At 54.3% G+C, this 25,641-nt stretch overlaps 5 protein-coding genes across 5 annotated transcripts; 2 read left to right on the top strand and 3 right to left on the bottom strand.

The window, feature by feature from the left end:
* Window positions 1-1,523: 1,523 nt before the first annotated feature.
* Window positions 1,524-5,286, bottom strand: NCS54_00832000 (SH3 domain-containing protein; the record flags this gene model as incomplete). The annotated part of the gene is made up of 6 exons (XM_053153709.1): window positions 1,524-1,586; window positions 1,642-3,351; window positions 3,404-3,477; window positions 3,529-3,904; window positions 4,004-4,803; window positions 5,259-5,286. 6 exons carry the CDS (start codon window positions 5,284-5,286, stop codon window positions 1,524-1,526), a joined length of 3,051 nt encoding a protein of 1,016 aa, XP_053009684.1.
* Window positions 5,287-8,336: 3,050 nt separating this feature from the next.
* NCS54_00831900 (NAD-specific glutamate dehydrogenase) lies at window positions 8,337-11,536 on the bottom strand (the record flags this gene model as incomplete). The annotated part of the gene is made up of 2 exons (XM_053153708.1): window positions 8,337-8,373; window positions 8,427-11,536. The coding sequence occupies 2 exons, from the start codon at window positions 11,534-11,536 to the stop codon at window positions 8,337-8,339; spliced, it is 3,147 nt and encodes a 1,048-aa protein (XP_053009683.1).
* An 8,571-nt stretch (window positions 11,537-20,107) lies between these two features.
* On the bottom strand, window positions 20,108-21,280 carry NCS54_00831800 (Hypothetical protein; the record flags this gene model as incomplete). The annotated part of the gene is made up of 1 exon (XM_053153707.1): window positions 20,108-21,280. One exon carries the CDS (start codon window positions 21,278-21,280, stop codon window positions 20,108-20,110), a length of 1,173 nt encoding a protein of 390 aa, XP_053009682.1.
* A 1,035-nt stretch (window positions 21,281-22,315) lies between these two features.
* NCS54_00831700 (Hypothetical protein) lies at window positions 22,316-22,835 on the top strand (the record flags this gene model as incomplete). The annotated part of the gene is made up of 2 exons (XM_053153706.1): window positions 22,316-22,409; window positions 22,462-22,835. 2 exons carry the CDS (start codon window positions 22,316-22,318, stop codon window positions 22,833-22,835), a joined length of 468 nt encoding a protein of 155 aa, XP_053009681.1.
* Window positions 22,836-23,446: 611 nt separating this feature from the next.
* On the top strand, window positions 23,447-24,898 carry NCS54_00831600 (A-deaminase domain-containing protein; the record flags this gene model as incomplete). Its single annotated transcript, XM_053153705.1, has 4 exons — window positions 23,447-23,704; window positions 23,759-23,898; window positions 23,972-24,641; window positions 24,695-24,898. The coding sequence occupies exons 1-4, from the start codon at window positions 23,675-23,677 to the stop codon at window positions 24,896-24,898; spliced, it is 1,044 nt and encodes a 347-aa protein (XP_053009680.1). The 5' UTR covers window positions 23,447-23,674.
* Between the last annotated feature and the right edge of the window lie 743 nt (window positions 24,899-25,641).

Genomic DNA, 25,641 nt, shown 5'->3' with positions numbered 1-25,641 from the left:
GATGATGATGAAGATGGCAAGATGGGGGAGGTGAGGAGTGGAGTTGGCGACGACGAGGTCGTGTAGGTAGTTGGAGCTGGCTGGTGTTGATTTGGATTGCCTGGGTCTGGGCTGGGTCTGGGGGGCGTGGACGTGGACGTGGGCGACTCACGGGCGGCGGCGGGCGGGAGAAGCGAGCGAAGGAGATGAGATGAGAGAAAGACTGAGGAGCAGAGCAGAGCAGAACAGGAGCTCAGCTCACTCCTTCTCTGGGGAGCTGGCTGCAGTCCAGGGGTTGACCTCTGGAAATGGGAAAGCAAGGTGGCTGGGGACACGAGGTAGCGATGATGTACTTCTCTAGCGCAATCCCCCACCGAGTGTACCTGGTCGCTACAACCCATGGCGCGCCAGACAAAACCCGGACAGGACCTCGGCCCGCCTGGCTGCGTCCAATCACGAGTCCGAGACGAGTGAGGTTTGGCGTGTTTGCCCCTGGATGGCCCCAGCTTCAGCTCAGCTCAGCCCAGCCCAGCCAATTCCCCCCCCCGGCCCAGGGCTCCATCCACAGGCCGTCGAGGTACGGTACGCAGGTCATAACATCCATTCAAATCAACATGGAAGTACCGCGGTCTGCTCCTCGAATTCAGGGCCAATCCAATCAGTCGTCCTGCAGAGATGCGCTGGACGTGCTGGAGCCAGCTTCATCTCTGCAGCTCGCTTCGGCACACTCGTGACGGAAGCTTCTTTCTCGACAATCAGCAGCCACAACTTTGAGGCCATCATCCCCTCCCTCCCTCCTCTACCGTCCTCCCCCCCCCAAATCTCCATCGGTTCATCCCTCGGCACCTAACCTAATATTTCATACATCTCCCTCCTCTCTTTATTTACCGACACCTCTTCCCGCACCGCGCTACTCCCTTCTCCAGGCCCGAAACTACCGAGGTGTCCGTCCTCCTCCTAGTCTGAGTCTCTGCTTACATGACCTACCATGTTCGGAAAATTGTCCCGAGACGCCAGGGCGGCCATCAAGAAAGAGTAGCCATTGAGAAAAAAGCGAGTGGCTGGTTAAAGACGTCAAGGATCTCTTCCACTTTCACGTGAACTTGTCCCTTGTGATTGGGCCTTTGCCCTCTTTCGCTTCCTGACGCATCAACAATACGACATTCATGCACCACAATACCACTGCGACATCACCATCAGCTTCTCAGAAATTCAATCAGTCAATCAGTCGGTCAGTCAGTCAAACACACCGCAGAGGCGAGGTCCGAGGATTCAATTCGTCGCAATCCTCCCTCGCGTCTGGGCCATTCATTTCCTAAAGACGCCTACCGCCGCCTATAACCTAACACAAGAGGGTGCCTTGATGGGCATGTCCAGAACCCGTAGCCCTACTTCCCAAGATGATCAAGTCGTGAAGTGAACCAAGAAAAAAAATGAAAAAAGAAACAGATGACGCTCTCATATCGAGCCATAGCATAGACTCCTAGTCATTCCATTGAAGCTCGAGCTTCCGATTTCGCTCCCTCTCGTGTCTTGCCGCCAGCCTATAGCGTGCCTCGGAGTCGTTGCTTTCTCGCCAACCAGTCTCCAAGCATATTGTCGAGTTGCTATACAGTTGTTAGTATTCGAAATGTGGCAACGTCGCCTCCTGAAAATACTCACAGTCGTAATCTCTGCCAACTTGGCGTTCTGCTCCCTAAACAGGCCGCTCACCACTGGATGGTCCTTGCCCACTGGTTCGACGTCCGTCTTGTCGTACACAACCATGAGGAGATCCCGAACATGCTCGCCGTCATCAAAGAATGCCCGTAGCTTCTCGTCATCCCAACCAGCCTCCTTGTTGCTCCTTGTAGAGCTGCTGTCCTTGGGAGTGTCGGCTCCAGGCATGAGCTCTGGTGACGGCACTTCGGATGACGACCGGCCTTCCTGAGACGATGTGTCAATCTCCAGGGCTGGGGGCCGCGTGACGTTGACGGGTGACACATGCACCGGTGATTCTGACAGACGATCCTGCTGTTGCTCCTTGCTTGTGGCTGCCGCCGCCGCCGAGTTCTCGCCTGGCGCAGCCTCGAAGCTGTCAGGGAACGCCCCTGGGAGCTGTGGCCGTAGACCAGCCCCTTCAGCCTTCTGCTCCTTGACCGGCTCTTGCGTCGGCTGTGCTTCGGGCTCCGAGGCATAATCGTCTTCTGAGCTTTCCAGCTCATCCAGATTCGTCAACGGCCGGGGCTTGACTGTCCTGGCCGTTCGGGGTTGTGTTCCTGTGCTGGCACTACGGCCAAGTGCCTTGGCCAGCGCCTTGGTATCGTCGTGCTGTGCAGCGGCGGATGCTGACCGTGCTCTGGTCACATCACCACCAACATGAGTATTGGACGGCAGCTCCTGTGTCTCTTGCGTCTCGGGGTCCACGAGCCGCATCGAGGCCGGTGGCACGTTAGACACGTCGTTGGTCCGAGACTCGGCCAAGTAAGCGGCAAGCTCCCTGGTTGAGGACTGCTCCTGTGATCCAACAGAGTTTTTGCGCGACAGCGAGGGCTCTGTACGCGGCATCTGCTTCTGGAGCTTACTGGGGTTTCGTTGAACTGGCGACGACACCTCCTCGATCGACTCGCTGTCCCGGGATTCCGACACAATGTCCATCGACCTCTTGCCAAACGACTCGTCGTCATCATCGATCGACTTCTTCTTGTCTTTCCTAGAGAAGAAGCTTCGAATGGCACTGGGCTTCTTCTCCTTCTCCTTCCGAGCCTTGTCCTGGATCTTCTTCTTTTCCTTGTCCGACATGAGCTCCTTATCCATCTTGTCCAGGCTTGTCCTTGATTTGATATCCTTGGTGATGGAGTCTTGAGATGGCCGGGGTTGGTTGTCGTCCCGCAAAAGGTTTGGTGTCAGTGTGATCTTCTTGGTCTCAACAGTCTCGTCTCTGTAGAACGAGTCTGTGTTTCTCACAGTGCCGTTTCGCGATTTGCTCGGGCCTTCCAGCTTGCTGTCCAGGAGTATCTCTTCGCTACTCCTCGTCTCATCCTCCTCTTCGACTGTCTCGACCTTTGTAGGCTCAATAACCAGTTTGACGTTGGAGCGAGGCTTGAGCGGTTCCACCTTGGCACTCTCTTCCGCTGAGTCGTCGTCTTCCACGACTGATATTGTCGTTGCCTGCTGGGTATCCTTCTTCTGTTCTTGTTGCTGGGTGGATTTAGTTGTTGATTGACCAAATAGATCATCCAGATCTTCCTCGTCGGTTGAGTAGTCGTCAAAGTCTGAGTAGTCGACATAAGTCGGTGCAGCAAAAGTTACCGTTTTCCGTCTTAGCCGTATAGACGGCTTGAATGTCGGTTGCTTCTTGTCTGTTTGATCTCCCAGCATCGTAGCAGAAAGCTGCAAACAATGTCAGCTTTAGGGCCCTCTTCGAAGGTAGAGAAGCACATACATCGACGTTCCTGTGTTTGTTCAAACGGGCTAATCGTTCTGTCGGCGTCTCGATGTGTTCCGCAGGCAAATATCCTGTGGGGGTTGGTCAGCCTCCAGCCCAGCCCATCTTAGTACAAGACTTACCAATACTGCTGTCCTTGACAACTCTAACCAGCCACCAGTAGCTGTTGCTGTCATCTAGCAGAACCATAGTATCACCTTTGGTGGCGTTCGCCTGGCCCTCGACCGTGGCCACGAATGTGTGGAGAGCATAAACGAACTCGAAATCGATGTCCTCTGTTTCTTGTAAGCATTCTGTCGCCCAACCAGAATCAACATAGCTTGGATCGCTGGGGAGGGAGAGGGAAGAGTCATCGTCTTCGTATGATTCTTCGTAGGGAACGGTCAGGGAAAGATCGTAGTTGTCGAAATCGTTGTCGGGCTCGTTTTCCTGCTCATGAGTTTCTTCGTCGCTCGTGTCCGAAAGATTCAAGACTGACTTGCAGTCATAGAAAATGCCCTGCTCCCTGTTTATCGATACAGTGACCCGTCTCCTGATGCTTGATCCTTCAGAAGAAGGGTGCTAGCCTTCGCGAATGTCGGATTTTGCTCTCCCCACCTCTTTCTGAACCTCCATCCCACGCCTTTCTTTCTCATCTTCGGGTGTTTCGTGAAACTCGGCTGTGATGGAATCGAAGCTCGTATCGGTTTCGGAATCGGAGTCGGTTTCGTCGGCGTCGTCGTCGCGGTCGATATACTCACCCCGAAGACGATGATTCTGGATTGTTGCGGGTAGTGCTCGCGGCAGCTGGGCAAGCTTGCCGGGGCTGGGTGTATAGCTGAGAGGCTCAGGGTATGGCGAACAGACCCTGGTGACACTTGAACCAGAGGGAGTGGGAGAACTACTCCGTAGCGATCCGGGTAGGGAAGAGATTCGACGCGGCCATGCCCGAGGGGCAATGACGGGGCTGCACCCACCATCTTCAATCGAGGGAGAACTCGAGATCTTGTCCATCATGTCATCGTCGAGGTCGTCAGCGTCGCCGTCGAGGTCACCCTCGTCCGAGGACGAGATGCCTCCGTTCTGCGCAATGGCCAGCGCATCCTCCTGCACCATCTTTCCGTTGATATCGTCGTCGTCGTCGTCAGCAGCGCCTCGGAGGCGGGAGTTGGAGTTTGAGCTGGATCCCGTGGGACCGGCGACGAGGTCGTCGGCGAACCGGTGAATATCGTCAATGCCGTTGCCGTTTTCCCACGAGACGCGCGGGGAACGGCGCTCTTCGTCGGCGGTGCCGCTGATAACTTCACGAATGGTCTCGGCCTGGTGGGGCGAGAGGGAGTTGGGGGAGGTGATGGTGCGAGCACTCTTGGAATGGTCCTGGGCGGATGGAGCGTGGTGGTCTTGGAGATCGATGGTATCTACAGGGGCGCAAAGCGGTCGCAAACGTTAGTTCACCCTGTCAAGGAGCGTTTTGCGGACGAAGCATGGAAATGCAAAAAGAATAAAAACAAGGTCAAAGTCGGGAGGTTGGAATGGAGGTATCGTGACATGCATCGGCCCCCCGAGCGAGAGGAAGCCCAGGGAGCTTGGACGGCAGTCGGTGGGCAGGGGTTGGCGAGGGTAAGATGAAACGTTGGCAAGAGAAGCGTAATCAAAGAAGGATACCTAAGATAGGGATACTTTCGACAGTCGAGATTCGGGGGGTGTAGAACTGGGGACCAAGTGTAGATGTAAAGGGGAGAGGAAAGCTGTAACAGGGACGGAATCAGGATGAGGAGTAGTGAGGCGCTGCGAAAACACCAGCGCATCTCTCATCCACACCTCAGGGAACAGACACAGGACAGAGCAAAACAAGACATGAATAGGGACATACCGGCTCGAACAATGGTTGGTCGTGTCATGGTGACGGGCGAGGAGGATGGGCGTGGCCGTCAAAGCCACGAACGACCCACGAGGCACAAGGCACACAGCGATGGCTTTTTTGCGAGCCCCTGGTTTGGAGAAGCGCCGCGCCTCTCTTGCCGTCTGTATCTTTTTTTAATTCGATGGAAGCTTGTCTTGGGGGCCGATTTTTTTTCTTTGCTTTGGTGGTTGCTGGAGGCCCGGACCCTGAGCCTTGTTCGCACCGTTGGTCGGTGTCGCCAAGGTTTTGTTTGCTGCTTTCCTTGCTTGCTTTTCCGTCTCAGATGTTGGATATCAGCTTGGTCGTCGTAGCAGTCGTACTCGGTGTCGTTCGCGTTGCGATGCGCTCGTCGGTGCCCGGTGGCCAGCCACGGGATCGTCCAACATGAATCTGCCTACGTATTCTGAAGAGGCGCGGAACGTGTTTGAGGGACCGACGGCTCGAGAAAAACTGGAGAGGGAGAGAGGGAATGACGACGATCTTTGCTCCCCGGGTCCGTGTGTCTTGACTTGCACCCCGTGTCCCGTGTGAGGAAGCAGAATGAGTTGGCGTCGGGCGGCCTATGGCCCAAGTTTCGTTTCGTGGCGGGCCCTGGGCTGGGCTGGCGCTGGGTAGAAAGGGATTGATTGATTTGATTCCCTGGAGACTCCACCGTTGGCGCTGGCACACTACTGAGCAAGGGTGGTTCGTTCGTTGATGTTGTGCTGTGCTGTGCTGAGCTGAGAAGAGCAAGCAGTGAGCGGCAGAAGGATTGATGGATAAGCCTCTCTTGTTCGTCTTATCCTATTTGAGTCGCTTCCTGCGCCTTGCAAAACTCCCCCTCTGTTGTCTCGCTTCGGCCTCTCCGCTCTCTTCAAATCAAGGCCAGGTACCGATGGATGATGGAGTAGCACTACCAGTGCCGGAGGGGAGGGGAGGGATTGTCGGGCGGCGCCGTTTCAATTGTCAACGTCAAAACGGCTCCCTCCAGACTTTTTTGATAAGGAAAAATCGAAAAAAGATGGGAAACGAAAGTGGAGGCTGGGCCGCTAAGTCGGTCAGGCCATTGAACTGGGCAAGAAAAGAAAGCAGTGCGCGCGCGTAGGTAAAGTTGGGATGATATGACGGTCAAGAGTTGGTCGAGCGAAGGGGGGAAAAAAAAAAGAAGGGAAAAAAAGTGACAGACGCCAAACAGCGAATTCCAACAGCAGGGGGCCATATGGCGTTTTCTACTAAAGCTATATCTGAGTCTGGCTGTTTGTAGTCTCGCTGCAAAACCAATGACAATTAGAGACGGTCAATGCAAGAGAAAAAAAGGTGACAGCGACAATGGAGAGGCAAGTCGATTGAGTTCCATCATGTCGGCTCTACTCTTGCGCATGGCCTGTGTAACGCCATGCATCTGACACTATACCCGTCCCAGCCTCACCCCATTGCGCTCTGGGTGGCCATAGTTTCATATCAAAAAGAAAGCAAGCAACCTGAGCCCTTTCACCGCTACACACAACCTGATATTCCATCGCGCGTGTCGCGTTCCTTCTGGAATCTCGTGTCCTGTCGCCCATTAAAACCCCTGGACAGCCTCCAATGCCTAGCGGTTCCAGGAGCTTGTAAACTTTGGCCCTAACGCGTCCGGGGAACCGCCCAGGGCACCCGCGCCTTGACCCTGGGAAATGCTGAAACGACCGAAGCAGTGATGGGTCCCTGTCAGGGGAAGTAAGGTCTCTCTGTCTGTTTTGATTGGCTGTGAATCCATATTCCCTCGTGGGATGGGAGATTCCGTCTCTGTCTTCCATTGCGCTAACAATTAGGTACGTACCACGTGCCTCACCTTTTCCCAGTGTCGTCGAATTTGATGGATCTGATATCACCATCACCACGTCTCAGCCGCCTTCGAATGTGATATCACAGCCTCTTACCCTATTCATCCTTCTTCACTTTACCTCAAGTTAGGAAACAACTCTCCCAATTTCCACACTCGAATATCCCGCACCTCCCGCACAGAAGCCTCCCTCCTACTCGCTCAAAACTCCATCACAACATGCTCCGGCATGCAGCACAATTACCCAACATGCCATTCTCGCAAGCTAAAGAGACACACACAACCTCGGCAATGCGGGTGCAAAGAGGGGAAACATTGTATCCTCATCTCTCAGCCGTGTCAAGCACGTGTGCCAATGTCCGTTCATAGCATGCGAGGGTCCTGCATATCCAGTGTCCCGTATATATACTGCCACGCCGTCTGCATGAAGAATCATGCACCTGGTGAGCCCATGACGAGACGGCCCAGCCATCTACGTCTGCGAGGCCCTTGCCGTCTCGCCTATCTGAGCACGTATTTGGCTCTAGTCCTCTTTAGTTTCCAACTACCTACATGTGTCCTCACCCACTGGTATGGATGAAGAAGAGCACCTCCTCCATAGCCTGATAACAACTGTGAGCTATGCAAGGCCTGGGCGGCTGAAGAACGACCTCGAACAAGCTCACATGCTAGCGGCAGAGGAACATCACTCCCAGCCAGTCCTATTCTCGCCTGCAAATCTATCCCACACAAGAACAGAGCGCGCGCTTGGAGCACATCTTTCGAAATACCGCACGTTATCGATTGCCGCGCCTAGCACATGTACTCCTCTTCTCATCCATCCATCTGCAGGATATCATTTCTCCGAACGATCCGAGCTTCAAACAGAGCCCGGCTACAATGCATGTCTCTCCTCGACGGGCTTTCTACGGCATCAGTCTCGTCCAATCCTTTTTGTGGCTCAAAGGTAATTAGACACTCAATGACCACGGTGATATCACCTCATAGCTTGTCTGGCAAAACATATTGAACTTCGGAATGATTCATTATTATCGACTACTTGGATGCAGTCTTTTCTGACTTTTCTTTAACCTTCCCAATGGAACCGTTACCCATGTATAGGTCTATGCCAGGACCTTCCCAATGCTGCAAACACACCGTAACTATGCTCATCTCTCATCGAGGCACAAAAACAATCATGCTATGCTGTGAAATAGAATCAAATAACACGCTCAAACACCGTTTTATTCGTCGCGTGCAGGCAACTTCTAGTTGTCGGCAATCTGGGCCATGCGCTTCGACATGCTGTTATACTAGTTAGCGTCTGTTGCATTCAAGAGGTATCCGGTTACACTTACAAGTCGTAGAAGGCAAACTGGCTGGGGCTGCTGCCGAACTCGTACACGAAGCGGCTGGCAAGGTAGCTGCCGAAGATGCTGCGGAGGTACGAGTCGGGGATGCGGGCAATCAGGGTGTCAAGGCCAATCTTCTCCAGCAGGAGGTGGGGAAGAGCATCCTTGAGGACAGAGCGGCGGATCTTCTCGTTGTCCCAGAGGTCGGAGTGCTGGAGCTTCTCATCAAGGTCGGTGATGGCAACCGAGAGCTTGTCAGAGAGGATCGATCGGGGAGTGCCAGTCTCCTGGTGCTCGCGCCAGATGGCCTCGAACTCAAGGCGGGCGTTGTCCTGGATCTTGAGCTGAACCTGCTTGACGTAGTCCTTGTAGAACTGAGGAGCCTCGCCGTTGGCGTTGTGGCACATGTTCTCAACGAAACCCTCGTCGTCGAAGGACAGAGAGGCAAGGACCTCAAGGGAGGACGAGGTCACACCACCCTTGTTGGCAGAGGCATCCTTGTAGAGGACACAGCCAGCAGCCTCAAGACGGAGCTTGGCGTCCTGGGTGATGAAGAGGTTGGCACCCTCAACGAGGTAGGGGATGAGGGACTTGCCGTCCTTGATGAGGCGGTTGACGCTGATGAGGTCAATCGAGGCAGGGCGACCACCGCAAGGGACGAAGACGTCGACGGAGCTGTTCTCGCGGAGGTGGAAGGTGTTGCGGAAAGAGGTGCCGTTGTTGACAACCTCGCCGCTGGGCAGGGTCAGGTTGACATCGTCGCACAGGACGCGGTAACCCTCAGGGGACAGCTTGGAGATGTCATACTCGATGATCATCTTGCGGTTGTTGGCTAGGCGGAGAAGCTCATCGCGGTCAAGACCCTTGGGGTCAGCGAGGACACCAGAGCCATCGACAATGGCAGTGTAGGTCTCGTTGGCGAGCTTGATCTCGTTGCTGCCCAGGTCACCGTCGGGACCACCAGTCTGCATCTTGCGGATGGTGGAGGGGTCAAGGTCGAGCTTTCGGTAGATACCCTTGACGTACTCGCGGACGGACAGAGTAGTCATGCCGTAAGTGTCGTGGGGAATACCACCAAGCTTGGGAGACTTGCCGGTGAAGAAAGACTTCCACCAGGGGGCGTTGCGGGCGCGGGCGTGCTCGGTGGCCCAGTCAACCAGCTCAGCAGTGTTCTCATCGGGACCCAGGAAGAGGATCTCCTCCTTGCCGTAGAGGTCGACAATAGGGTTCTTGATGCCGGGGGTCTCGGCGGGCAGGAGAAGATCAAGGATACTATCGATGTACTTCTCGAAGGCCTCGCGGGCGCGGTCCTGCTGCTTGGGGTCAAGGAGAATGACACCCTTGGAGCCACCCTCAGGGATATCCTTGTTCTTGCGCTGCTGGGTGCTGGCAAGACCGTAGTTCTCGTCGAAGAGGTTGCGAGCGTTGATGCTGTAGGCCTCCTTGCTGCGAGACTTGACGATTCGGATACCACCACGAGAGATGTCCTTGAATCGGAGGTGGAAACCTCGGGACTCGGAGCTGATGACGAGGAACATGCCGTAGAGGGGCTTGGGGTACTCGACGTCAGGGAGGAAAGAGGGGTCGAGACGGAAGCTCAGGGCAACCTTGGTGGGAGTAAAGTAGTTGGTCTTGAGGATGGCGTTGTTGAACACGCGGAAGGCGGTGAGGACCATCTCATCGTGCTCGTTGTTGACGTTCTTGGCGATCTTGTCCTTAAGAGCCTCGTCGGAGAGAACCTCGACAGACAGGCTGGAGGAGATAACCTTCACGGGGTCCTCCTGATCCTTAAGAAGGTGGACGTTGGCGAAGGAGGCGTAGAGAGCGCGCACGAGGCCGGGGTAGTTCTGAATAATCTCATAGATGTAGTCAGGGGTGAAGGTCTCGGAGCGGAGACGGCGCTTGAGGTTGGAGAGGAGAGCCTGCTGGGTGTTGTTGCTGACATCCAGAAGCTCGGAGAGAGAGGCATACTCAGGGCCCAGACGGTTAAGGAAGTGCTGGACAAAGACCCAGGCGGAGTGGGCATAAACGGACTCCTGGAGGCTCAGCTGGCCAGAAAGGAAGAGGCTGTGGAACTTGTTGTGGGGAAGGCAGTAGAGGAGAGAAACCTCCTTGGAGATCTGGTCAATCGACTCCTCGTAAGAGGGGAACTGATTGGCCTGGCCGTCAGCCTGGTGAGCAGGTCGGAGGTAGACAGACATGACGGTGATACCGTTGGAGAACTGCTCCAGGTACTTTCGCGAGGAGGTGACGCCATAGTAGTGGTAGAGGTCGCTCAGGGCAGAGAAGAGACCCTGGGCAGAGCGGGATCGGAAAGCGAGAACCATGCGCTTCTCATCAGTATCCTCGATGTCGAAGACCTCAATGACGGGACCAGCCCGGCCGACGGCAAGCTCAATGATGTCCTGGTAGATCTGCTTGGTGTTGGCAGTAGCCTTCTGGAGGAAGCCCTGGTCGGCAATCTTCTCAAGGTTGGTCTCCTTGGGGTCGGTCTGCGAAGGGGGAGTCTTGAACTGGCACTGGTAGACGAAGTAGCATCGGAGGGTGGCCTTGGACTTGGGGCTCAGGACGGCGGGAGAGCGGAAGGTCTCAACACGGTACTTGCTGGAACCGACGTGGTCGATGTACTTGGCCTCAAGGCGCTCCTCGTAGCGAGGGCCACCGACGTTGGTCTTGCCAGCAATGCTGGTGTCGATGTAGATGGCGTGGTCATTGGCCTCCATGTCGATGCGGATCTCCTCCTGCTTGTCCTCACGGGCAAAGGCAGCAACCTTGGCGGCGTAGAGAGAGGTGATGTGAGTGCTGATGACAGCAGGGGTCTCGATGTGGAAGTAGACATCGTCGATGCCGAGCTTCTCGTAGAACCACTCAATCTGCTCATCAATCTGAGCCTCGGGGACCAGGCCAGCCTGCTTGATGATGTCCTTGACGGCCTCCTTCTGGGCCTTCTTGCCGGTGAACTCAGGGGCGATGTAGCCAACAGTGGCAGAGCGCAGGACGCGGTGGCCGTTGCCGTTGCCATTTGATAGGGGAACACTGAAGTGAGTGGGCTGGGGAGAAGGGCCTCGGCTGGCCTCAGCCTTGAGGTTGGCCACGGGGTCGGATGTGGAAGACATTATTGATGATGGTTCCTCGAAGGGATCTGTGTATCCGGGGAATCTATCAGGCGAGGGGTCAGCCATTGAAATTGGTGATTGCAGCATCTTGGCTGTGTTGTGCTGGTGACAGCAAAGTGAAGTCTATGTGTAAACGATTGGAAGGGGAATGAACGATGATGAGAAACAACAAGAAGCAGCCGTTCGAGTGTCTTTTATAAACATCCCGAACAACAACGGAATTGGAAAAAGGACAACAGTCCTCTTTCCATATCCGCCGACTCTCGGCATCCATGGCATCAGCTCGTGAGTCAATGGCAACCGCGCATCGCTGATACAGGCCCGCTGACGAGGTGACCAGCGGGCGCTGTTTTGCCTCTGTGGCTGCGCCCGTGATCCGGTGCCAGACGATCCAGTGATCGCATAGAACCCCGTGCCGCAAGGCTGGGTGCTAGTTCTCCGGGGAGCCCATGCAAGATGGGCGCCACCGGTTCGGGATCGCAAAAGGCAAAATTCAGCGGGCGGGCCTGCGCCAGCTTCACCAGCTCGGCAGAAGCATGCAGGTGTTATCTCGAGGCTCTGATACGGGAGAGACAAGCCCGGTGAGATCGGCTTTCACCGCCGGGCCGGCTCTCGTATCACCCTCATTGGGCAGTGCAAATCAGGGGAAAGTCCAGGGTTTGCGATAAGGATATTTTTGGGGCATTGCTCTGATGACGGGGGGCAGGTATTTCCCAGATAACAGGTTTATCGGCTACTTACTGGTAAGAGTTTTTGTTTTTGGGAGGTGAAGGGGGTAACCGTGACGATCAAATTCGTCACTTGGTCAAGAAGCGTGTAAGTCGGGAATGCCGGTCTTGGAAGATGGCGCGTAGATGACGAGGAAGATGTCCAACAACAACGAGACAGCGGGTTCAGCTGTCTGTTTGCGGTTGTTTGATGGTTTGGTGATTCTCAATTGAGAGGGTTGGGGTTATAGTTCTGACACTGGGTTAGCACAGCTGAACCAGTGTTGCGTTTGCTTGCTTCGGAGTGCGCGTACTCAGCACAGCCATCCGTCAGCACTGTTGTAAATAGAAACTGATGACGGCCCGAGCAAGAGATAACAGCGGTTTCTCTTGATACGACGAGGGTCGGAAATGAGGTAGGTCTGACAAGTATGTCGAGGGGGGGATGATATATATGCGGGAGGTAGGTGAGGATGAGGGTGAAGGAAGAATCTCAAGAAGAGATGGGGTTCTTTTGAGGGAAAAGAGATCGAGGTCGAGAGACTTATCACTCCAACTTCTCGAGTCAGGAACACGTTTGGGACTGGCGATGGAAGCTTTAAATATTCTGACCTCGAGTGTCTCTCAACAATGACCCAAGAGTGTACGATGGTACTTCCACTTGGTCCCTGACGGAGACAGAGGTACGTACCTACGCCTATGCTCCTCCGTGCCTTCCAGGTTGGATCCAAGATGTCAACATGGGCCCTCGTTATTGCCTTCTCTTTCTCATGTCACGCCTCAAAAAGGTTGTCACGCTGTCCCTCGAAGCCCTCCCTGCCTCCTTCCCGCTCACCTTTCCCACACCCCCCGGCCCCTGCTTTGGTTTGGTTTGGCTGGGGGAGTTTGTTCAAGGTGGGCGTGGGCCAGTTGATGGGTGTGTATTTTTACAGAGTCTCCCTGTCTTGCCCTCAAGGGTAGGTAGGTAGCAAAGAGCAAAAAAAAATAAAATAAGGACCAGGCGGCACTGTTGCGCACCCCGGCCCCGCCACCAGCCGTCCAGGCCCTGTGCAAAGAACATGTTTGCTCGCAACGGGCTACTCCAGCAAGTGAAAAATTGACCCAGTCTGCAAAATCTGAAGGAAAAAAAAAGAAGAATTCGAAGGAAGACATCACCGGCCCGGTCGCCTCGAGGCCTCCCCATTGGTACCACCCCCCATCTGCAGCGGAGCAGTTGAGTGGCCCAGCTCAGCCCGCCAGAAGAGTCGAGAAAGAATCAACGCCCCCGATCGTGATCATGACCTCACGCCGCGCAAAAAAGGTCCATTCAATTACCCAATAGTGCCTCTGGTCTAAACCTCAAGAGGAAGTCCTTTTCTGGATCCTCTGTTGGACCGAGCGCCCGGTTCCTGGCCGCTCAGTGTGTTCCCAGGAACGAAGAGAAAGACTCCCTCCCACAAGGTCCCCAGGCTTTGCCCAGAAGTGCCATGCCAGGGAGACCAGGTGAGTGGGGAAGGCCTTGCCGGCCCCCGGTTATTCGAGGCTCTGCGTTTTGCACGTAGGAGGAGCCTTTCTCCAGGTTCTCGCTTGACATCAGTTGCTGAGCTGAATTGGTTGCGAGAGGCTATCATGAGTTGTCTTTGCAACGTTGCCAGTTGGATTGCCATTCTCCCGCGTCACTTGACAATTGCGCACTCTGGTCTGCCGTCTCGCAATACTGAGAGTTTACAGACGAGAACAAAAAAAAAAAAAAAAACTCAGATCTCTTAAACGAGGTCATGGTACGTACCAAACGCCGTTTGACGTCCTTTCACACGCAACTTCAAGTTGGCACGACGAGCCTCCATTCTCAGGACTTGGATAACGTAAGTATACATAACTATCCATGCAATATGCATGGAAACGGCACCTCGCACCTTGCCTATTCCATTCACCAGACGGTGTGGACGATGGTGCAATCGTTCACCTCGCCCACCTTTGGCCTAGACGGACCTGTTGGTCTGCGAGTCATCGTCAATGGCAACTTCGTGACCTGCAGATCCTGCCTTGGTTTCAAGCTTTTTTCTTCTCGTCTCCTTTTGTTGCTTCCATCGTCTCCGTGTTTGCTCTCCCGCTGTCCCGCTTCCCATGTCTCCCCCACTCGCCTCGTTCCTTGGCCGATTGTCGAAAAATCAACGCAGTAGAACAGTGATGGTTCCATGATGCTACTCATCTTCATGACAAGCAGGTGACAATTCTGAAGGCCCGAAAAAAACCTTACCACAACTCTCGATTCTGACATGCCAAAACGGCCAAGCCAACACAGGCGGTGATTCGTACAAAATTGGACCTCATGCGTCTAGTTTCAAGCTGGGGTTGGTGGGCGCGCGCGCCGGAGGGCGGAACTCCATCGCGAGCTTCCCCAATTCGGGGCCTTTGGCGAATGTCATGTAGTTTTCCTTACGGCCATAGCCTTCAGTCCATTCCCCAGTTGAATCCATGCAGCGGTGGGATGGTATGGCACAGCTTGTGTCAGCTCGAATTTGCGTTGTGTAAGACAATGCTGGGTTTGCTGCCGCCAAGAAGGAGACGTTGTCCTTTGGTTGGCAATGGTTTGGCCTGACGACGGCGATGTGCCTCACTTCTGGGCCCTTGTTCGTTCATGCTCCAGACTATCGCATCTTGCAGCTGACGGGTGGACAGGGAAGGGAGCTCAGTGCCCAAAGTGCCACATCCAATACATTCCTACCCCAGACGGGCGGCTGGCAAGCTGTCTCTGGCGCCTACGGGGAAAGGAGAAATGTGACTTACGGCTAGACTAGCCAGGTCCCCTCTGCTAGACCGAGAGACCATGGCTCACCTGACCGTGAATTCAATGAGCGATTGGCACTCACCGAAATTTCCGGCCAGCTTCACCGACACCGGCACGATCACGGGACAGAGACTAATTTTGTCTCGATTCCAGGGGGACCACAATCGAGGGCGTCCAAGATCACATCCCGCCAGATCCAGTCATAGTCATGAACTAAAAACTGGGCGGACAAGGTGATTCTTGGTCCCCGTCCGACATCATCTCTCGGCACCCAGGGCCAACCACCCCTTAATCCCACCCATCCCCATGGCACAAGACACAGGGAGCACAAGCAGCACGCACAGCTCACCCGCCGGCTCGGCCTGGTCTTGGGGCTTGGGCTTGGGGGTGGAGAAGGGGGACACCCGGGCCAGAGCAAGGTCCTCCGGCCGACGCGGGGCCGCCTGCTCGGTACTTACGTACACGTACCCTCTTTGGGGTACCATCGATGACACAATTGCCCAGGAGCCCTTGGCTCCGGCACGGAGGGGTTTCATTGCGAGATGAATGAGCATGAGCAAAGCTGGCAAGACGATGGGAGTTGCACGACATATCATGGCATTGCTAGCAAGTCTGCATAGGGATTGCGTATCCGTCTCATGTCATGTCCCATCTCCGTCACCGGTCATCAATGTCCAGCCAGCCGTTACGGCTAAATCAACATGATATGATTGATTCTGGCGCGATTGAGGTTGAGAGCGGTTTCTCCAATATCCAAGTACCCCCCGCGAGATGCGTTGTTGAGTCCACCTCTTTCTCTCTCCTCTTTGTCAAGTACACGTTTTGCGTGCAAGATTCCCCAAGAGAGTCCCACAAGGAACGGAGCCGGCACCCACCTCCGGACCTCTTGTGCCCCAAAGGCCCCGGACTCCCCCGGAGCCCCACTCCGCCGACGGCCGGCGCCCCCGAACCATCTTCGTCGAGCCATTCCATCTGGTTTCCATTACCCCCAGGTTTTCTCCCACGACTCCAGTTTCCATCTCCAGTCCCCGGTTCTGGATCTACCATGAGGACAAGAAGAAAAAAATTAGTCCAGATACTTCCCCACGGCCCGCCTCCAAGCTCCTTCGTCTCATCTCATTCTGGTTTCCATTACCCCCAGTTTACTTGATCTTGCAGCTTTCGTGACAGCCACGGGGCCGGCCGTTCCTCCATCTACTAAGTAGGCCCTGCGGCACTCATCCGCTTTCACTTTTACACCATCCTGCCAACCCCTAGAGGTAAACGGGACGGCCCCATTTCTGCTCGCTCAGCCAGCGCGCGCGCCCTGAAGCCCAGCTGTATGTTGGCACGCACAGTTGCGTGCTGACACTTCGCAGACCTTGTGCCCCGACAACCGCCCCCCAGGCTTGCTTTGCCGCCGTCTCGTGGCCCCTCTGGTTTGTCATGGGCGTCGCTCCATTACCAAATCTTCCCTGCAAAATAATGCACCCCGCATCCGGCGCTTCAAGGTGGACGCCGTTTAACGCGTCACGAGGTCGGCAGAAAAAAATAAACCGGAGCGTCCCAGACGTCGATAAGGGACAAGGGGTGTGCCTCTAGACCGGAGGCCGGTCGGTTCGGTCTGGCTGAGGCACGGAGAGTTGTACCAGGGATTCGTTTGAACATGAGATCGAGGTCACGATGCTGGACAGTCTTGGCTCCCGTCGACACTTTCTGGGGCCCGGTGGATGCGGCTTGTCAAGGTCAGGGACAATGTTCAGGGACAGAGGTCAAGGATTGGCTCCTGTCACTTGGGCATTCTCATGATGCCGAGATGCCAATGGCCAATGCTCGTGGCTCGCCAGTCGGTAAGGTAGGTAGGTACCTGCCTACAGTACATCTATACCTTGAAGGCTGGGGAAGAGGCGAGATGCATCTTTGTTCCAGCGGCTTGGGAAGTGGGCATCACGACTTTGCCAGCGCCAGGCACGAGCTCTTCCTTGTCCCTCTGTTTCTTTGGCGAGCTGCAACCTACCCTTGAGAGTTTTGCGGCAGTTTCCCAGTGAGATGCATACGGTTTCAAACGTGCCCATCTCACCATCGTTGCTGTTATCTCATCATTCATGGCGTCTCCAGTATCAATCTCACAACCCCCCGGTCTGGACAACACAACGGTCTCTTACAAACCCACTCAGGTGAGCATCCTCCGCCGACGGAAGCCTGTTGGTCGACGGTGACGAGCATTACATTACGACGACGTCTTGCTTGTCCTCCCTCCGTTCACAAGCGTCACGGCCGTCTCCACGCCCTGATGCCTTTCTGGGCACCGTACCGGCTTGTGGTGGACGCGGTGTTACCCCGCCAAACAGTCCAGGCCAGCCTCTATCCATGGATCCATATCCAAATGCCAGTCACCCTGTGTCAGTCAGGTCCGTTTCTATTTTTGCGCCCTGGTTTGCTTCCAATCAATCCATGGATCTCCATGCACTTGCCACCGCCTGCCACTTGCACCTGCCACCTGCCACAGCTCGCGAATGCCGCTGCAATTGGCAATTGCCATTGCATTGATTGCCCACTGCCACTCACTCTCCCGTCTCCTTGTCCTGGTCCGTCTTGCCTTATGTAAGGCTGGAGTTTTCGGATAGATCGGTATCAAGTTCCACGTGCCGTCATGTTGAAGCCGTCTTTTCCGTGCCTGTTTCGAATCAATTGATCTCACGGCTTCGCGGACGTCTTATTGCATGCAGATTGTTTCAACTGACGTCGAGCAGGACTTGCTGCTGTGCCCTGGCGATACGTCAACACGGTCAATTCATCAAATACGCACCGCCACACGAGGTACGAGATACATGCGCACCCGGCTTCAGGACCCGATCCTGTGCAATGACAGCAATAACCAATCACGTCAACTCCCATATCTTGCACCGTGGGCCATGCTGGGGACTCACTGGCAAGCTTCGGCACAGCAGTCAAGCAGGGGAGTGACACCAGGCCTCTTCTGTTTCCCCATTGAGCCAGGTCCCGGTTCTGCGTGCTTTCAAGGCAATCCGACGTGCAATTGAGTAGCAGTACGTACTGCCCGTATCATCAGGTACCTTGCTGGCGCCCGCCGGACGTTCTCTGAGTTGCCACGAAGTGGAATGTTGGGGGAAGAGTTTTCCCAGACAAGAACCCCCAGTGGCTGAGCGCGGGGCCCCCGGGGCGCCGCCCAGCATGCCCAGGCACTCAAAGGCCCTGAGGCGTCACGGGCGTGAGCAAGGAGCTCCACAGTACAGGCCAAGCTTCCAGGTCATCCACTCATGATGCTGCCCGCCGGGCATTCACTGCCCCTTGGGCCCTTGGTGTGGATGCGATGCTTCTACACCCGGCCGAACGTGCTGCCGGCCTCCGGGCACCTCAACTTGTACTGTACGTACTCTATCCCCTTGCGGTGCCCTACACCTGAACCTCCACAGCTAATTGGGGCTTGTGCCTGCTATCTGATCGGCTAGCAACGCAACAAACCACATGGATTGGACCCATGCTTTTTTTAATGCTCAATCCCACCGCGTCCGGGGATCAGGGTCGGCCTTGCATGATCACGATAGCTTCAAGGTGGACGACGAAACAACCAGGATGCCCCTCTTTGTCCATTTTGGACGAGTGATGGGCCACGATGGAAATTAGAGCCCATTCCTGGCGTCTTGCGGTGAGGGTCCCGTCCACCACCTGGAGCAAACCCAACCGGCACGCCAAAGTACCTACAGTACCTACATACACATACACACAACCTCAAGCGGCAAGCCGGAGGAAGCCCGCGGGCGGCGGCGACGGACCACGGAGTTTTGGGCCAAAAGATGCGGCCGGGGGGGCGTCTCTTCGCAAAGCACCGCCGGGCTGTCGCCATCCCAGTATCACATCTCTGTCCTTTTTTCCTCTTCCCTGCTCATCCATTCATGGCAACGCGGGGCAACCCCTGGCCTGCACGCAAACCAACGGCGCAGACACGTGCTGGTTGAAAATGTGACCTGGTGCATTTTTATTAGTGGTCAAGGCTTCATGATGACAGAGCAACAGTGAGAAGGAAGCGTCAGAGATTAGGAACTCGGGAGGGCCATTGCGTGCCTGGCTTGCACCGATTCGCTCTGCGGTGAGCCGTCTGATGGCATCGCGGCATCCTACGGTGTAAGCTGTGCTCGTATCACTGTACTTTCACCGCAAACACCCCTTCACCATCCACGCCTCCAATGTCGTTACCCCAGACCAGGAGACAGACATGTGCCTTGCCTTGTCTCGAAAGCCTGCTTCTAAACATGTCGCCCTTTACGGACACGGCCCGAGCTTCTCGGTAATCGATACGGTACTATCTTGTCTGTCTGTAAGAGAATCTAGGACGGGAGAAGTTTTGCCTCGCCTCCATGCATACCTACTTGCTTCTGCCACCTTGTGCGTGTGTCCTGCATCGGCAAGAGTCCAGATGACAGCCCATTCATTCCTTGTTCCTGACTTTGGGAGATTCTGGAGCCGAAGCCGCGTCCTCAGCTACCGAGTACAGATTACCCAATCGGCGTTTTTGCCTCGTGTCGCTCCCCCTCCTCTACGGCCTGTCTGCGCCGGCCTGGATGGGTCTATGGGTGACACGAGCTCCTATGTAGAGTTCACATTGTAGAGTTTTCTGTAGATCACGGGGGAGGATCGTGCTCATTCGGACTGTCTTGAATGGCTCGTAATTCGAAGCCCCCTTGTGTACCGCATTTCGTTTACCGCTCATTCTCAATAGCAACAGCCCCGTAAGATACGTACTTTTTTCTTTCTCATCTCTCTAGGAGGGCTGAAGCGGTCACGATGCCAGATGTCTAATTGCCAATGGATTGTCGCCTACGTTGCTGGCTCCATTGGGGGTCAGGTGGTTGTCCCCTTGAGGCAGTCAATTACGTACTAGTGTCCTAGAGTCTCAAGCCTGGTAACCAGGAGGCCAGAAACCAACATGGCAAAACAACTTCAACAACTTGGGCAAACTTGAACACTTCAACAACAACGGCACATCACGATGCCCCAACAAGATTGTGTTTTTCCGTCCCTGCAGATTCCCCTGTCTCGATTGTCCGGCCGCCTGCTCTTCCCTCTTCTCTCTCAGCTTCTCGTCCTTGCTATCTATGATCTGGCTGCCATGCCAGTCGACACCCACAGAGCGAGCTGAAAGTAGCTCAGGACCGTTGCCAGATCTCCAATTGCTGGGCCAAACACGGCTTCAAGGTCGTCTGGACCTAGGGGCTTGATCGTTGGATTGCGCTGCAGCGATTCTGGGAGCTGCATCGCGCCGAGGAGCGAGTCCCCAGGCCGGGCTGAAAAAGCATAGTCTGGAGCTGTCACCCAGTCCCATATATCGTTCACAAGGTGATCGATGTGAGGAGTGCCTCCAGCTACCGCGAAGTCGTGGACTGCTTTGCAGATTTCGTCCATCTCAGGCTTGTTCCCTCTCTTGTCCATGTCATCATGGACGAATTGGCTGTCAGGGCTGAGCTCGCGGACAAGCATACCCGGCCTCAAGTCGCTCCATGCACCGAGGTTGCGACTCATCCGTCCCTGCTTCACGCCCATTCCCTGGAAAGAGGAGCGGCCGAGCGATGATGGTTTCCAGCTCCTCCACAGTCCCCGGTAGTTCATGAGGGCGTAGTAGTATGCCCTCCAATTCCTGCTGTCGGCATTGGGCGCCTCCATCTGCTTGATCAAGTTGACCTCGAGCATCCGGTTGAGGAGCCGGCTGAAGGAATAATCAGCACACCTCAGCACCAAGCTGGCCTGCGCGCCTGTCATGTTGACTATGACGTCCCGAGCAGGCTGTGTGGGGTTGGCCAGCATGATACCCAGCACTCGACGCATGTCCATCTGAGCCTGGCCCTTGCCCCGGTAGGCCTCTGGAGGGTCCACCAGCGAATGAAGCGGCCCAAACGTCATTTCGATATTGCTCTGCATCTTCTTTGGTAGCAGGCGGAATGCCTTGATGATGTTGCGGGAAAAGACCCACTCGTGGTGGTCTAAGTGATATGCGTCATGATCAGGTCTTCCGTCCGATTTCTTCTTGGGGGTGAGTTTCTTGTTGTAGAGATCGCATTGCTGTCCCAGGACCTCGGTAAGTTCGCAGAACTTGTCGATCTTGGTGTCGAGCACATCTGGTCTGCCGGTCTCGTCGCTGCTGCGTCCCCATCTCGTTGAGTGGCCTAGGAATAGTCGCATGTGTTGGTCATACCTGTCGCACCAGGAGATGACTTCTTTCCCCTCCTTCGTTCTTCTCGGGTCTATCATTTGTATGGGTGAAATACTCATGGCGGGCTGGTGCCTGTGTCTTTCTAGCATATGAATCACGGCCAACTGGGTCACGTCATGGTCCATTGCGTAGTCGGTGTTGTTTGAACCGACTACCAAAAGAGGCGATGAAGAGAAGACATATTGTGGGCTGGTGAAAGTTGGCCAAGTCAAAAGTGCGTCTTGGAGCTTTTATGGCGACGGACAGGCACTGGAAACTTTGGTGTGTGTGAGCATCTGCAAGCCTCAACATAATGTTGTTGTGAGCTTGGAGCTTGTTTTGGAGTAAGGATACTTGACTCCTGATGTCAAAGTTTCGTAAAAGCTGTATATCATGACCTCTGATATTGCTTAATCTCTTGTTGAATAGTGCAACATCAATAGGGCTCAATTGCACTATCATGAAATCCCTCCATGCTGTCGATGACACAAGGGATTGTTCCACACGACGCCGTCACACTCACTGCCAGGTGACTGAAGTCTTCGGTAACCACATCCATGTAAATGTTTAAATAACCTCAAAAATAGTTTCTGAGTCTCTTCGATATGTCAATATCATGGACTCTTTTCTCATAGGTAGATAGTTATTGTAATGGCGGTTGAGCGCGTCTGCGCTAATCGGTAACCGCGAGGGCACGTGATAAAGACCTCTCTCCCCTCTCCGAATCGGTCGGCTGAATCAGCCGCCCTCCCCCGGCTCTGTGCGATTCGGATTCGCCCCCCCCATCCAAGCTCCCGCCCAGAACGCCCAAAAAATTTGACACCCATGACATCGTGAAGCCGACGACTCCAACTCATCCACCAACCATCAGCAGAATCGCCCTCTTTGTCGGCAGGCATTCTCGTTTCACGTCTTTGACCTCGCGCTTCATCCGCATCGATTGTTTTGCGCTTTGGCCTGTATTCTTCGGCATCTTGTTCCAGAAGCTTCGAGTTGGACTTCTGCGGCATCAACCGACGACTGAGTCTGTGCTGTTCGGCTCGCATCGACGAATCGCCTTAATACAATAATTACCTTCCCCTCCTTCTACCCTTCTCAACCTTCAATCGCCCAAGATGGTTACTCTCACCGAGGTCGAGGACGAGCACTTCCAGCACGCTCAGGCTGGCCCTGATATCGAGGAGGACGACGACGATTACACCGATACTGGTTAGTTATCTCATGCGCCTTTAACAGACGCACATGCTGATTAGATCCGCAGATTCCGAGATCTCCAACGACTCCGACTACGATCCTTCAGAAGAGACCCTCGCCGAGCGGTTATACGCACTGCGCGATATCGTACCCCCCACCACTCGCTCTTGGTTCTCCAACAAGGCCAATGCCATTTCTAGCGCCACCTGGAGCGTCCTGTCCTTCAGCGGAAAGACCGCTTGGGTCGTCACCACCTCTGCTCTCTTCTTCGGTGTCCCCTTTGCCCTGTCCTTTGCCGAGGACCAGCAGCTCACTGCCATGGAGCAAGAGTATAACATGCGACAGACAGGCGGCGAGCTCCTGACCGCTGGCGCCGAGCAAAACACTGCCGAGAAGGTTGGCGCCGCTCTTGACGGCAAGCCTAGCCAGCCTGCTCTGTAAAGCACTTCCCCTTGGATATTGGCAAACCTTGATCAAGCGTCCTGGTGGTGAGGATGCCCGGACCGGCGCCTCGAGAGCCCTCTGGCGCAGTCATTATCGGGCCAGAGAGTGGACCTCCACGTGTACTATAAATGGGAATGGCGCAAACAGCCGATGGGGCCCTTGATGAATGACAGACAAATGGGTTGAACTGGGACGGGACCATGTGCGGACGCATATGGCATTGCGGCGTACCAATGATGTAAAGTATAGGGCTGGGGAGGGCGAATAATGGCTGCGATCTCATCTCCTGTAGGGGCGGACTCACATGTATTTTGTGATACTCGACCTATTATTCATTTACGACATTTATGTGGGTTTCGCTGTGGTCTCTGGTGTGGTGATGCATCTACCGTTTCCAGCGACTGATGGCGATCAATGTTGAAATGTTTACATGGGGAATCAGACAGGATATATAACATGGGAATGCATCATGTACAATGTGTCTGGATCAATGAATTGGTGGTTATGTTCAAGTACCTTGCTTCTCTGGATGACTAGTGGTTCAAGACAGCACAATTGTTTGCACACAATCCATAGTTCACGAAAGCTCGCACTCTCATACCACAATCACCATATCTTGGGTTGAAACTGCATTTAAAATCCCAAGTATTAGCTATCTGGATATTATCTATAGCAGAAACTCGGATATCGTCAGTGGTTTCGAGCCGACGGTGCGATATCACTCCGGGTTCAGGGTAAGACAGTTGACGTCGACGTCTTCTCCACCAGGCCTCAACTTTACACCTCAACACTGGCTGGTCACTTCATCTGGGGATTTAAAAAGAAACAGAGCACATATGGATTTCGTTGCGCTACCCAAGATAGAGGTGACCACTGTCTGAATAGCCCAGCTTGACAACCGAATGCTGACACAATACAAGCTTCACGCTCACCTCACAGGAAGCATCTCTCGCCGAACTCTCCATGAAATATGGCTACGCAAGAGGGCAGCGGGCGACACGGACCTCGAGGATCCGCTAGTAGTCATGCCAGAAGGGAAACATGACTACAACTTGGAGACGTGAGACTCCCTGCTGAGATGGCAACTTGACAATACCCTTGGTTCTATAGCCACTAACTACACGCCGTGACAGCTTCTTCCCGCTATTCAGCAGCTATATATACAACCTCATCACAGACGAAGAGTCTATCCGATACACCACTGCCTCTGTCCTGACAGACTTTCTCAACGATGGCGTCTGCTATCTGGAGCTCCGGACTACGCCCCGTGCTACACCACACATTTCAGCAGAGCAGTACATTACCATCCTCCTCTCAACCATCTCCTCCTTCGAGGCCAAGAACCCACAGTTGCATACCCGCCTCATCCTGGCCATCGACCGGAGGCACACCCTCGAACAGGCCTCCTCCACCCTCGCCATCGCTCTTAAGCATCGTGCCGACGGCGTTGTAGGTCTCGACCTCTGCGGGGACCCAACGGCCCGGCCAGGAGGAGAAGTAGATATCTTCACTCCCGTGTTTGAGGAGGCGAGGAAGGAGGGTTTGGGTATTACGGTGCACTTTGCCGAGGCTGAGGCTAGCGGGTCTAAGAAGGAGTTGGAGACGCTACTCTCGTGGCAGCCGGGGCGGTTGGGTCATGTCATATGGGAAGATGAAGAGACCAAGCAGGAGATTGCGCGGAGGGGGTTATGCTTGGAGCTATGCCTGAGTTGCAACGTGAGCGCAGGGATGGTTCGAGGCGGCTTCGAGGGCCACCACTTTGGGCATTGGATAGACATTGAAGGACCGATGATTTCACTTGGGGTAAGCCTTCCATCTTCTGGACTGGCGGCCAACATATACTGACGGGGTTCTAGACGGACGATGTGGGTGTGTTTGGAAGCCCGTTGTCCAATGAGTACCGTCTTGTCGCGGAACACTTCAATCTCGACCGCGACGACATCTGCCGACTGGCTAGGGAGGCGATTGATGGCATTTTTGGTGGAGAGAAGGAAAAGGAGAGACTGCGGCGTGTCATGTGGACTGTGTGGTCAGCCGTGGACTGTGACTCTGAGAAATAGATATATAGCTTGTTTCTGGAGGATATGTGTAGCCTCATTGTGTCTACGCAGTGTTGCTCTGCTGCCATGTGTTGCCCTCTACCTCGCCCGTCGGGCATACTGGCTGATAATATGGGAGTTTCTTGATCTTTTCGACATGGGCATATAAAGAGTTATAACTAGATGGCTCAAGTTATAACCCAGCTCATTAGTTACAAGTAGAAATACATGTTATAACCAGAAATATTAGTTATAACCCGAAGTCACAGTTATAACTTAAAACCAGAGGGAATAACTAAGATGCAGGTTATAACTAGTTATCCGAGTCATAACGAATTCTTAGGCTGTGACCTAGACAGACACGCTGTAACTGGAAATACAGGTTATAACCGACAACATAGGTTGTAACTGAAAAATCATGTTATAACTGTATTTGTTGCTGGAGAATGGAGTGTCTGGACCAATAACAATAATGAAAGGCACGTCTTTAGTTTCTGCAGTCTAATACCCAGGCTAGATACTGTCATGTCATGTATCTTACTTTATTCATTTCTATCTTCTTCAAAGCGCAGCATGTGCTTCTAGCTACGATGAACACCAATCGAAGCATTCTAGCATCAACGGTTGATTCATACTGATTTGACTCGCTAAACAACAAGGTATGAGCAGAGAAGTTTAAACTAATAAGAACAAGCCGGATGAGCAATAATTCTTCTTTCCCGACTAGAGAGTTGAAGCATTATACGTGAACGTCGTGTAAACAG

This window comes from Fusarium falciforme, chromosome 6, assembly GCF_026873545.1.
Source record: "Fusarium falciforme chromosome 6, complete sequence".
In the NCBI taxonomy this organism is placed as follows: Eukaryota; Fungi; Ascomycota; class Sordariomycetes; order Hypocreales; family Nectriaceae; genus Fusarium; species Fusarium falciforme.
Note: the sequence above shows the minus strand (reverse complement) of the source record. Positions and strands in the feature narration are given on the sequence as shown.